This window comes from Rhinichthys klamathensis, unplaced genomic scaffold (assembly GCF_029890125.1).
Source record: "Rhinichthys klamathensis goyatoka isolate OS25496 unplaced genomic scaffold, OSU_Roscu_1.1 h1tg000554l_1, whole genome shotgun sequence".
NCBI lineage: Eukaryota > Metazoa > Chordata > Actinopteri > Cypriniformes > Leuciscidae > Rhinichthys > Rhinichthys klamathensis.
The window spans coordinates 3696156-3709636 of NW_026607023.1; the positions used below are offsets into that span (position 1 = coordinate 3696156).

Genomic DNA, 13481 nt, shown 5'->3' on the forward strand with positions numbered 1-13481 from the left:
CTGGTGGTCTGGTTCTTGTTGTCTGGCTTTCGTGTCGATGAGTTTTTCACATGGTACCTGTCTCTAGGGCTCATCTAGTTGTTATGTTCTCTGCTGACATTTAGGGCTATTGTGGTTGTCACTAGGGTCCAAAAATGTTACGAAATGCTACATGAAAGGCTGTTATGAAAATTAATGTTGACAAATAAAAATATGACATATAACATGTCTATGAAAACATGAATTTATGACTAGAAAAAAATAACTGCTAGATTATGATGCATGAAACGTTATCGAAAAAGAAATATCTAAAAGGAATCGCTGCTTGAGGTAAAGCTGAAGAGTAAATGATCTCCAATAAACTGAAGCCCGTTCTATGACAGATCCTATGAGATTAATAATCAAGATATCCTAGATACATAACATTACAACTTGCATCTGCACAAAAGGACGCGAATGCGCATGTGTATTAGCCTCGTTTTTTACAGTCTATGGTTTGAAAGGTAAACTCTGGATGCGCTCTTCCCTTAACAGCGCACTGATACACGGGCAACTAAAGCACAGAGAATTTACAACATTCTATCACAATCCTGTTCTCATTATAATGCTGAATATCTCGTGTTTATTGGCGCTGCACATCTTGCACTTAATTTTATTTTTCATGATAAAAAGTTATTGCAGTCATTACTGCGCGTTTTCGAAGCCATAACAAGAAACAATTTTAAATAAAACAAGTTTACTGTTAAAAAATGTGAACAAAAGAACACTGCTGCATTATTAATATCATCAATGATTTATTTCTAAAAGGATAATGTTAAAGTTAATAATGTCGAACATTGCATTTGAGCTGAAACTGAAGAGTGAATGTAGCCTACGGTCTGTAAACTGCAGCGTTTTGTTAGCTGGTTATTAAACTCAACCAAGCGCGTCTTATATTTGTGATTACTGCTCACAAGTTTCATTTTCACTTTCTCACAGCCTACTGCATTCGAACGGTCCACCTACGTAAACACCTTCCCATAATCAACGGCTGCGTGACGTCGACCAGCGTAGGTAGCGCAAGCCTAGGGTTCGGTTCGGTGGAAAAAAATCCTAAGGTTCGGCAGAAACCGAATCCCGTCAAAAAGCCCAATATTCGGCCGAAGCCGAATCCTGGATTCGGTGCATCCCTACTAATCAGAAAAAGCTAAATATATATTTTTTAAAGTCATGGCAATCATGTTTGATGGTCGCTGTCACGTTCAAGTACTCGTGCCCATCCCTATTCACAATTTAATATCGTGATATTGTACAGCGCTACTGAAAACCATTTTGAATTTTAGCTCTTTCCATGTCATTGATGGAATTTTTTCGACATTTATGAAACAAATTGATCTCCGCCATTGATGAAATTTTCCAGTTTTTCATGTTTTCACTGTTATACGGTAAAGGGCGCGATTACGCATCTTCTGAAAGAATACAGAATCTCTGGATCAAAACACAGGTGAAGAAGAAGCAGAAACAAGCGATAGAAGCATTGCTTATGCACAAGCATATACATCAAAACTGCCTAACGTTACCGAATGAAATGTCGACCCAGTAAGAGGTATAGGGACTGTAAAGCTTTGGGGGTGTTGATTGAAGCGATCTACTTAACTTAATTGTCCCATACTTTTGTTCCATAAGCACAATTATTGTCATACACTACAGAGAATAATGCACTTTCCACAAAGGCAATTAAACTCACATTTTACAACCGTATGCATTCATCCATTAATGTTGCAATAAACCAATCAAAATCAATACTCGGCTGCTAAACAAAACATTAAAAGCATCATAAAAACAGGCTTTCAGAACTCAAGACTTTGACTAAGCACAAAAAAAAAAGATGGCGCCACCATCATCAAAATGCGTTGGAAATTGTCACATCCGTTTTTTCAAATGGCGAAATTAAACCCATTGCATTAGTGTAAAGATTGATAATTAAGTGTAGCGAGTAGTTAAACAGTTTAAGTTAATTAAGAACAATAAAATAGTGTATAGGCGGAAAACAAAATATATGTGTGTAATTAAAAAAAAAAGATATTTGAGTAAAATAAAACAGTGCCACAAAACCATTTTTTGAGTGTACAATAGCAGGAAAATCATCATCTTGTTGCGGCAAATGGATCCAAAGCAATTCATTTGTAATTTACTCTTAATTTCAATTACAAAAACAAAATAAAATGACAAAACAAAACAATTTTAATTGTGATCTATATTGTTACTGTGAAATATAAAAGTCAAAAGAATTAGAGTTTTTGTCATAACCAGCTGCGACAGTGATTCTATTTTTGAAATGATTTCAATTTCTGCAACAACGTGGCTCAAATCTCAGGTACTGATTTTGTTTGGGTCATTATTAAAATAGTATGTATCTGTGTATGACTTTATTAGCCATAATAAAAGCAACAGAGGATAATTTACCCTAGATCTTAAAAACACTTGTAAATTAAAGGAAACAATGTTCTTCTAACTGTGAACTCTATGTAAGCAAACTCTATGCAAGCAAACAAGTCTATTCCATGAATGGATAATCACATCGGTCTAGAGTATGTATTTTGAGTAATGTTAAAACGATAAACATTTGTAGTTAATTTTGTGGTCATTTTTCAGCCATGTCGCGTCTGGTGTAGACAGACAAAATGCTTGTTGCTGGAATCTTATCACATCGTGTCATCGTGTCAGATCATAAACATAAGCAATTGTGTAAAAAAAAAAAACTTTGTTAACAGAGCGGCGTTAATGTCCCTATTTGGACTTTCCATTATAACTAACATGGTGGTAACAAATTCCTCATAGGAGCTTCTAATGTCCTGAATGTTAGACATGCTGTACTGGTAATGTCACCAGATGGCAATAAATAATAAATAAGCTCAGGGATGACCTGAATTTTGGATTAGTCAAATTATAAATTGATTTCTTTCAAAATGGGTCACGTGTGCTTGAATCTAGCCCCCTTTCCCTGTGCTTTTCTGCATTTTAATGTGAAAAACTATAGCACGTGTATTGGAGACATTTACCTCTTTAGTGACTGCTGTGGCTAAACATTTCAAAATAGATTGTGACCCTCAACTCTTGGGTGAGTGTTAATGCAATTCAGCATTAATTCACTAAAACACCATCAAGGAACTCTACTAGGTGACAGATTAATGTGTGTATTTGCATGCAAACGAGTGTTCATGACATCAGATGCCTGTTAGCTTGCATTTGCAAAGGAGGAGGTTTTGAGCACAGTAATGCCGTTGGCTGCTTTGGCTTCCTTTTGTAATAGTGGGACTTGTTTTGGACCAGAACTGACTTGAACTCAACACCAGAGATGTTGTTCATGTCCCTGACTCCCTAACGTGGTTTCAAGAAATAGTTTTAACCAAAGTCCAACTTAAAATGTAAAGAATTGTGGAAACGATAAATTCTATTACTTCTTTAATATATAGTAATTTAACTGAATTATAGGGATACATTGATCATGATTTTTCATGGCCGATTCCGATATATAGCGATATATAGGAAATAGCGATTGCTGTTTTTTTTTTTAAGCAAATGCATTTTATTATTTGCTCTATTACAGGCCAAACTTACCTTGAACAAAAACATTTACAAAATGTATAATTTCAAAATTTAAAGGAAAAACGGAATGGCCTGACTTTCAGCTTTGTGAAATTATGCTGCATAAAACCTCACAAAACACAACTGCACAAAACAAAAACAAAACAGCAGATGGACTGAATGAAAATGCAAATGTACTCTCTGACAGTACTTATGGAACAGCTGCGATATAGTGTTCCCTTGCTGTACACAAAGCAGCGCTGCACTTACTGTATAAACACTACTATAATAGGCATTATACGGAAACAGGAAAAGAAAATGGCATCAAAACTTTTCGTAAGACAGTCAGTTCCTATGAGAGATACATTCAAATTACCCCCAATTCAATATATACTGTAGGTGTACCCATGTGTGGGGAGCCTGGTACAGTATTTTCTCTTTTGGCGCACCTGTGCTCTCCTCTCCTCTTTGTGTTCTCCTCTCCTCACATCTTCAGTGTGTCCCGTCTCTGGCCTGTGTCAACGTACGGTTTACAAATGTAATATTTCCACACAAATTACATTTTGGGACATGATTCCAATGCAGTTTGTGTGCAAGTCTGGAACATAGATCGGCCTAAATGAAACAAGCAAAAACCATCCGGTTCCGATTGATGGCCATTCGACTGATGCATCTCTGGTGAATTAATTTTCTCTATATGCATTTAAAGCAAATGGGGAGCCTACATACTGGCTTTTGTAGCGAAAAAGCAAAGACCAGGAGATTTGGGTATCTCTTTAGCAGGATTCTTTATTGAGAATGTGGGGTTTTGCCTGCAGTCATCAAGTCTAAGGGAAGCATACATTGTATTTTATAGGCATTCAAAAGACAGTCTTTAAACATTTTGCTCTTATGGCGCTTTTCCACTGCATGGTGCGATTTGGCTCGGCACGGCTCGGCTCGCTTTGGCTCGGTTTGCGTTTCGACTGCAGTTTAGTACCGCTTCAAAGTGGGTAGGATTATAGATTGCTCGTTAAAGTTGCTGAAAACGTTTTCATTCCTGGTCGCAATATCCAGCTCTCGCTGGATCCGTTCCTCGGCTACCAACGAGAGGAACGTCTGCACCTCGTCTACTGACCAGTCACCACGATTCAGCCATTTCTTTATGTCAAGTTTATTATTTTAAGTCGTTTAATAAAAATTGTGCGAAAAAATAATACTTGCGGTGGCTGTTGCTGACTATTTAAATCTAGCGGGTTTAGTGTCTCGTCTTGCAAATCCAATGACGCTGGTAGTGACGATTCTCTCTGACCCATCAGTGATCTGTAGTGTTGTCACATCACATTTTAGTATCGGTACGGTACGCTTGGAACCTCAACAGAGGTGGTACCATTTAAAGCAAGCCGTACCATTTAAAGCGAGCCGTACCATGCAGTGGAAAAGCGCCACAAAGTGAGCCGAGCCGTACCGTACCGTACCATGCAGTGGAAAAGCGCCATTATATAGACCCTCAGAAGTGACCACTTAACCACAGCATTTGTATTCCCACAGTCCCCCTTTGAGAGTTCTAATATCTCCTCACACAATGCAAATTTAAACCATAAGTCCATTCACCTGTTTTTTAAGCGGATAAGCTCCATCTTACAGTCTTGTAACTTTAAATAGTTACAGGCACATACAACTTATTATGTGTCGCAGAGTTTGTTAAAAGATTATATGGATACTTTTACAAACTGTTTACAAATTTACAACAAGGTGTGGTAACACATCATATATACCGTGTGATGACACAGAAAACCATGAAGCATAAAAGCACTAAATATCCATGAAGCCAGAATAGCTGTGAAGTCTGACAAGAAGTGTCCCTCATAGAAGTTTTCAATGCAGAATCGCTCAGATGATTCTTTTTGTCCCTCGTGATGCTTGATCATGGATGTCTAAGGTGGTATTCTACCCAGGTAATCTACCTGGCATTTTCGTTTTTGTTTGTTTTCTGGGTTTGATTTATTTAAGGATGCTGCTGCAGTCTTTACTTTTGCTTTAACATCTTTCACAGGTGACCAATTTGAAGTTAGTTTGTAGAGACACTACAGAACATGTGAGGTTTATGTAGGACAATGCATTCTATACTCTGATTAAAGGCTGTCAAAACAAGTAGAGACTAACGGACCATTGTCAATAGCCACTATCCACTATCGGGCGAGTGTGCTAGTGTGTGCTAGGGCCAGTCGCATTTCCACGGTCACTTCCGGGGCTTTGTCGAGTCTCCTCGGGGGGGTTCCTCCAAGCCAATGGGGCCAGGGGTTTTTGGCCTGCTGAATGCCATGGTCCAAAGCAGGGATGGAAATTAACTTTTTTGTCCACCGGCCACTGTGGCTGGTGGATTTCAAAATCTACCAGCCACTCAATGTTTTTACCAGCCACTTTCTTGTTTTTAACTGACAATGTGTAACTGCATGTGAAAATTAATACTACAAGAATACTTAAGCAGTTTATTTAATCTCAAGTCTCAATAAAATACTGACATTTTTTCTTTCTCTCACCCTCGGCCTCATCCACCTAATCTGTCATTTATTTTTGTTTTGATGATAATTTGAGCCAGCCTCCAAAAGTAATTAACCTGTCCTGTGATTTTTTTTCTCTCTCACACAACACTCTCCAGACACGGATTTATGAGCTATAGTATGTTGGTTGCCTTTACATTAGAATAATATTTAATATAATCTAGATATGAAATGGAATAAATAGCATTCAATACAAAATGAATGTCTCATATATTGAAATCAAGTTTTATGTGATAAAATATTTGCTTTGTTGTGCATTAGAACCACATCAGGCATTTAGTACAAAATAATTTATTGAAGCATCCAGATACTTCACCACGTGACAGCAGCTAGGCTCCTGATTGGTTAACGCGGCGCGAATTGACGCCAAAGTTCAGATTTTTCAACTCGGGCGGCAGACGCGAACGTGTCTTTGCATTGACTTAACAATGAAATCACTCGCGCCAGACGCTCTATTCCATTCTGGTGTGAACGCACCATGATGTTTTCTCTGCAGACCTCTACGCCTACGATGTAACGCCACATTTTTGTTTGAAGGTGTGCCTCCTCTAAAAGTGTCCGCCGTCCGGGTGAAACAGTATGCTATTTTTATTTACCCGCCACGGTGGCCGGTAGGTGAAGCGAGTTTACCCGCCACAACTCAAAATCACCCGCATTTGGCTGGTGGCGGGTGCTAATTTCCATCCCTGGTCCAAAGCATCAGCTAGTGTCTGAAATAACTTCTTATTGCAATCCAATGGGGATTCTGATCACCAAATATGGCAGAAATATATTTAAATGCTATGCTAAAGGCTTCTTATGTTAACCATTGGATAATAAATACACATATGCAAAATACCAGAGACTGTTTTAAGAACGTGGACAAATCATATGATTACAATCATATATTTGTTTGGTTTCATTTGTTTCTTCCCTGTGCCTTTGTGCCTTGTTTGATACTAGACTTTTGCATCCGCATATGTCATAAATAACACATACTCTGGTTAACTTCGTTTTCTGTCCGTGAGCTTCCTCTGTTGCTCTGATTGCAAGGATAACAGTATACAATAAGTTAGACGGGAGAGATCACTCAAACTTCCTCAGATCTCATAATTTTGTGGAAAATTAATAGAAATGATCATTCTTTCTAAAGAAATGTGATGTAAACATATAGTATTTTATCAGTATTTTTCTAAATATGTAAGCCTTTGGACTTAAGTCCAGACTTAGTTGTTTTGTGCATTCCTGTGATCACAAATAAATGGAAGCAGGCATTACTGAATAGCTACTGTATGAGTGTTCTCTTTTTATGTGTGAAAATTATTTTAATAAATACTGTTTGATTCAGCATTATTAATGTGTACTCCTGAGGCGTGTAAAGGGCGGGGTTTAGGGTAGCTCTGTGGGGCTAGAGAAATATTTAAATATTTGCTTAATTATCACAAAAGCTCTGTCTATTTTGGTGTAGATCATTAAACTGTTATGCTGCCTTAGAAGTCCTTCCAAAATCAGTTTGGGGAGGTACCTTCATGCGCAAAGAGTTCAGTTTGGCTGCACTTTATCAATGATAGCCTGTGGTTGTCTAATGTAATTATTGAAAACGTTAGGGGTTTGTTTAACTTTTCTTAGTTTTTGCTTAAATAACAAAAAACTTCAGCTTTACTGTTATGTTGGTGTTGCTAATAATTCCCACTTTGTTCTTATCAAATTTGTGCTTGAAATTAATTTCGTTTCATGAGAACTGTAGAGGAAATTTGAAAAGAACCTCATTTTAAGTTCATGGTAAAGGTGGACATTCGGGTGATGATTGTAAGAATAAGTGCATGTTGATGTCACAGTGCAATGTGTCTTGTAGGGGTGTAACGGTACATGTATTCGTATTGAACCGTTTCGGTTCGAGGCTTCCGGTTCGGTACGCATACAAACCGAACGATTCCTTGGACCATTTTTCCTGCCGACAAAATTCGCACTGCCGCGATCACCACAACGTTGCGCAACATCAAATGGCAAGCGTAATGAAACCGGAACGAAACTGCGCTATTGTGCTTCACGGATCGTTTATCAGTTCGGAGCAGCAACATCTGTGCAGCGGGAGCCGATCTCGATCAAGCGACACTGTTACAACCGTTACAACACAGCGCTAAGAGATCCAGTAAAGAAAACATTTGAGTTCGCCACTGAAGTAATAACATCGCTGCGAGATCTAGTGAGAAGCATTCGAAGCTATTAACCGTAGATCTCTATTAGATCAAACAGCGCTGACGTGGACACCAGGAGAAACATTGTGCCGTGAATGAACTAGTAATACAAGTCCACAGACCAGCAACATTCACCATGGATTTAATATAGTAACAACACTAACTGTAACCAGTTTGGCTGGAATAGTGAAATGCTTTCAAGTAGCCTACTTCACACATCTTTTTCCAGCACTTCAAAACTCAAATATTATATAAATAAATAGCCTATATGAAGAGTTCAGATGCAAAAGCCTCTATAAGTGCCATTTGAAATTTTCTTCTAGAAATTAGAATGATCATTTTTATGAAGCTTGTACATTTAAGTTCAGTAATTTCACTCAAATGACAATTAATAGGCAATCTTCATTGCCATTTAAGTGAAATTACTGAACTTAAATATACAAGCTTGATAAAAATGATCATTCTAAGAAAATTTCAAATAGCTTTTGCATCTAAACTCTTCATATATTTAAATGTTATTTTTAATGTGATGACCAAAACATTATTTGTTCATCCTTCAAAGACGACCCCCATTTATAAACCTGAAAGTTTCAAGATGTAGGAAAACTCACTTATTTAAAAAATATTTTTTCTTTTAACAAATAGGAAATTTCTCTGGCATTTCTTACTTTTTGCTGTATCGAAAACGTACCGAACCGTGACTTTAAAACCGAGGTACGTACCGAACCGTGATTTTTGTGTACCGTTACACCCCTAGTGTCTTGAATAAAATGGGCCTATTTGGGTTTTTTTTAAAGTGCCATGTTTCTCTTTCTTTTTGAAGTTATCGCCCGAGTAGACACAGTTCATTATGATGAACCTCAGAAAACAGTTTAGTTTCCTTAGGTTCCTGAGGTTTTCAAACCCGTAGTCAAGATATAATGTATTTGTTATTTGTCACGTATGTCTAAAATCAGGAATCTTTCTTTCTGGTTCTAGACTTCCGAGTTCTCCCCTGTTGAAATCGTCATCTTGCGAGATAGGCTAGTCTGCAGAGATCGCTAAACCACTCCCCCTTGACACAATAAGTTCCTTGGCAAAAGTGCATACTGTCACTGCTGTTAACCTTCTGGCAAAGCAGAGTATCTATCTATCTATCTATATCTATCTAGAATATCTTTTTGTATTTTTTATTATTTACAACTTATTTTTTGAGTATTGCGGGATTGCCTTCTCTATGCATGCCACATATTTTGCTGCTTCAAGGCAGCATAACTGCAGGCAATGGCAAGCCATATGTACAGGCCCTTCTCAAAAAAATAGCATATTGTGATAAAGTTCATTATTTTCCATAATGTAATGATACAAATTTAACTTTCATATATTTTAGATTCATTGCACACCAACTGAAATATTTCAGGTCTTTTATTGTTTTAACACGGATGATTTTGGCATACAACTCATGAAAACCCAAAATTCCTGTCTCAAAAAATTAGCATATTTCATCCGACCAATAAAATAAGTGTTTTTAATACAAAAAAAAAAGTCAACCTTCAAATAATTATGTTCAGTTATGCACTCAATAGTCAATACTTGGTCGGGAATCCTTTTGCAGAAATGACTGCTTCAATGCGGCGTGGCATGGAGGCAATCAGCCTGTGGCACTGCTGAGGTGTTATGGAGGCCCAGGATGCTTCGATAGCGGCCTTAAGCTCATCCAGAGTGTTGGGTCTTGCGTCTCTCAACTTTCTCTTCACAATATCCCACAGATTCTCTATGGGGTTCAGGTCAGGAGAGCTGGCAGGCCAATTGAGCACAGTAATACCATGGTCAGTAAACCATTTACCAGTGGTTTTGGCACTGTGAGCAGGTGCCAGGTCGTGCTGAAAAATGAAATCTTCATCTCCATAAAGCTTTTCAGCAGATGGAAGCATGAAGTGCTCCAAAATCTCCTGATAGCTAGCTGCATTGACCAGGGTTCCCGCGGATCCTTAAAGTCTTAAAAAGTCTTAAATTAGATTTTTAAAATATAAGGCCATAAAAAGTCTTATAAAGTCTTATTTTTACTTATGAAAGGTCTTAAATTTTAGATAACACTTCGACTTAGACATATCTAAATGTTTTCCAAATTAAAACTATCTAATTAGCGTAGTATTATTTTTTATTATTCTATCTTTGTGGATTTGCTTGTTCACGTGACAATTCGCATCACATTCGCGGCAGAATAACGTCTGTCTCCTGCACGCGAGAGAGGAGAGAAGAAGAAAGTTGGCAAATGTCAGTTCAGTCGTAAGTTCATTCTTTATGTCCTTAGGGGTGTGCGATGTGTATTGTCTATAATGATATTGTAATCATTGTTTTAACGATGTATGAGGCACTGTGAGCTGACATCGCATTTGTCTCTCGTGCTTTCACTGCGTGATGTGTCAGTGCAGTTAGGCTATAGGTAGGCCTATGTCCCCAAATTAGTTTTTGTCTTATATTTATATCATATTCTGTTCTTATGTTAGAATATCACATCAGTAAGAGTGCCGTTTTCCCGTGCACACGTGTAATATATCTATGTTGGTTAAATTAAAAATAAATTAACATGTGAGTTACTTTTTAGACACCATATTGTCAATATTGTTTGTTTTCCCTTTATTTCGCCGACTAGAATTTCATAATGAAACCGTAGCAGAGTCTCAATGCAACAGACAGCGAAGATTTCTTGACTGAAATCCACGTTTTGAACGAGTCATTTTAACGATTCAATGAACAATCACTTGTTTCTTTCCCGAATGAATCAGCCGTTTGAACAAATCGGTTGAATGAATGAATCCCTCAACTCGCTTACGGTATTAAGACAGACTTGCTGCCGCCTACTGGCGGTTTTATATTTAAAGTACCCTTCAATTAAAATGTTAAAATTAGAAATCATTTCATATTTAAATATTGAATATTGATTAAAAAAAATGTATCTCATAGCTTCATTTATGCAATTGAAAATGGAGTGTAAATATTAATGCCACTTCTGATGCCACTTCTGTGTCACCTCTGCACTGCAAAGATGGATTTTGATTGAATTATTTAATTTGACTGGTAACGGTGGTACTGTATAATTATTGTGTAATTAAGTATTATTGTATAAATAAGTATAATTACTGTACAATTTAATTTGAATGTTAGTAGGCTATTTGACATAAAAGGTGATGCATAACTCTAAATAAGTTTAGAAAAAATTTCCATATATAGGTGGAAATGCCCCAGGAAATCAATTTAAGGTGGCAAATATTGCACATTAATTAATCATTTCTGTCACTACTGTGAACTGACCACTGCATAGAATATGAAAAATATGAATATCTTTGTGAGTCTGCTGTCAACAACAGGCCTAAACCAGCCAATGCACCAGCACAAAAACACAATCAGTAAAATATCATCTAATTATTATCAACAAAACGTTTAAAATATCGAGATATATTTTTGGCAATATTGGACACCCCTAATGTACGGTATTAATTTTGATTTCTTCAGGTCTTAAAAAGGTCTTAAAAAGCCTTAAATTTGACTTTAAAAAGTGTGCAGGAACCCTGTTGACCCTGCCCTTGATAAAACACAGTACACCAACACCAGAAGCTGACATGGCACCCCAGACCATCACTGACTGTGGGTACCTGACACTGGACTTCAGGCATTTTGGCATTTCCTTCTCCCCAGTCTTCCTCCAGACTCTGGCACCTTGATTTCCGAATGACATGCAAAACTGAGCAACAGTCCAGTGCTGCTTCTCTGTAGCCCAGGTCAGGCGCTTCTGCCGCTGTTTCTGGTTCAAAAGTGCCTTGACCTGGGGAATGCGGCACCTGCAGCCCATTTCCTGCACACGCCTGTGCACGGTGGCTCTGGATGTTTCTACTCCAGACTCAGTCCATTACTTCCGCAGGTCCCCCAAGGTCTGGAATCGGTCCTTCTCCACAATCTTCCTCAGGGTCCGGTCACCTCTTCTCGTTGTGCAGCGTTTTTTGCCACACTTTTTCCTTCCCACAGACTTCCCAGTGAGGTGCCTTGATACAGCACTCTGGGAACAGCCTATTTGTTCAGAAATTTCTTTCTGTCTTACCCTCTTGCTTGAGGGTGTCAATGATGGCCTTCTGGACAGCAGTCAGGTTGGCAGTCTTACCCATGATTGCGGTTTTGAGTAATGAAACAGGCTGGGAGTTTTTAAAAGCCTCAGGAATCTTTTGCAGTTGTTTAGAGTTAATTAGTTGATTCAGATGATTAGGTTAATAGCTCGTTTAATAGCTCGTTTAGAGACCCTTTTCATGATATGCTAATTTTTTGAGACAGGAATTTTGGGTTTTCATGAGCTGTATGCCAAAATCATCAGTATTAAAACAATAAAAGACCTGAAATATTTCAGTTGGTGTGCAATGAATCTAAAATATATGAAAGTTTAATTTGTATCATTACATTATGGAAAATAATGAACTTTATCACAATATGCTAATTTTTTGAGAAGGACCTGTATGTCAAAGTATATAAACAGGTTTGTTTGTGATGAAGTCATTTTCGTGTTGCAATTGCTTCTGGCCTATCATAGCCTCAGGTTTTGAATGACATTTCTGATATTGTCAGTTTAATGATATTTCTTTGTCAGTTTATGTCACTGTTTTTCCTTGTTTGGTTGATATTTAGAACTGTGTGATCCTGTAGTGTTGATGTAGATATAGTGTTGCTGTGAGCTTTCTACTGTGATTTTTAACAATCTTTTCTGTTTTGAAGACTTCAGGTCCACATGCTGAATGGAGCCCTTCTAGCTCTTCTCTTTCCAGTAGTCAACACTAGACTGGTGAGTATATTCATTATAATAATGTAAATAAACTAAAGTTACCAAGTTACTTGATTAAAATTACACTATAGTAGTGGTTGAAAACACTTCAATTGTCAAGTATTCCTCACTGTAGACTGTAGCACGATGACGTTGTGTAGTGACGTAACGTATGTTTTAGTGCGCATGTGCAATCTGCCAACTGGCAATGTAAGGTATGTCGTTAAAACGTATGCGCCATATTGGCTTTTGCAATTGCCGTTTGGTTTTAATGCACATGCACAAGTTAATTTGTAGGCATGCTTAATGTTGTCATGTTCAATAACAAGGATGGACAACAGAGACAGTCAATGAGCATAATATGTTTATATTCCACATCACATAGAACCCAGTATTTGTTTTGTGGCTAGTATTCTTTTCAGGATTCTA

General features: G+C 37.6%; 1 protein-coding gene across 1 annotated transcript in view; it reads left to right on the top strand.

The window, feature by feature from the left end:
* LOC130073638 (transmembrane protein 164) overlaps positions 1–13481 on the top strand; it is a 36789-nt gene that overhangs the window by 12097 nt on the left and 11211 nt on the right. The window contains exon 3 of the mRNA XM_056239158.1: positions 13007–13073. Within this exon, the coding sequence (XP_056095133.1) occupies positions 13007–13073 (67 nt within the window). The remainder of the gene's footprint in view (positions 1–13006; positions 13074–13481) is intronic.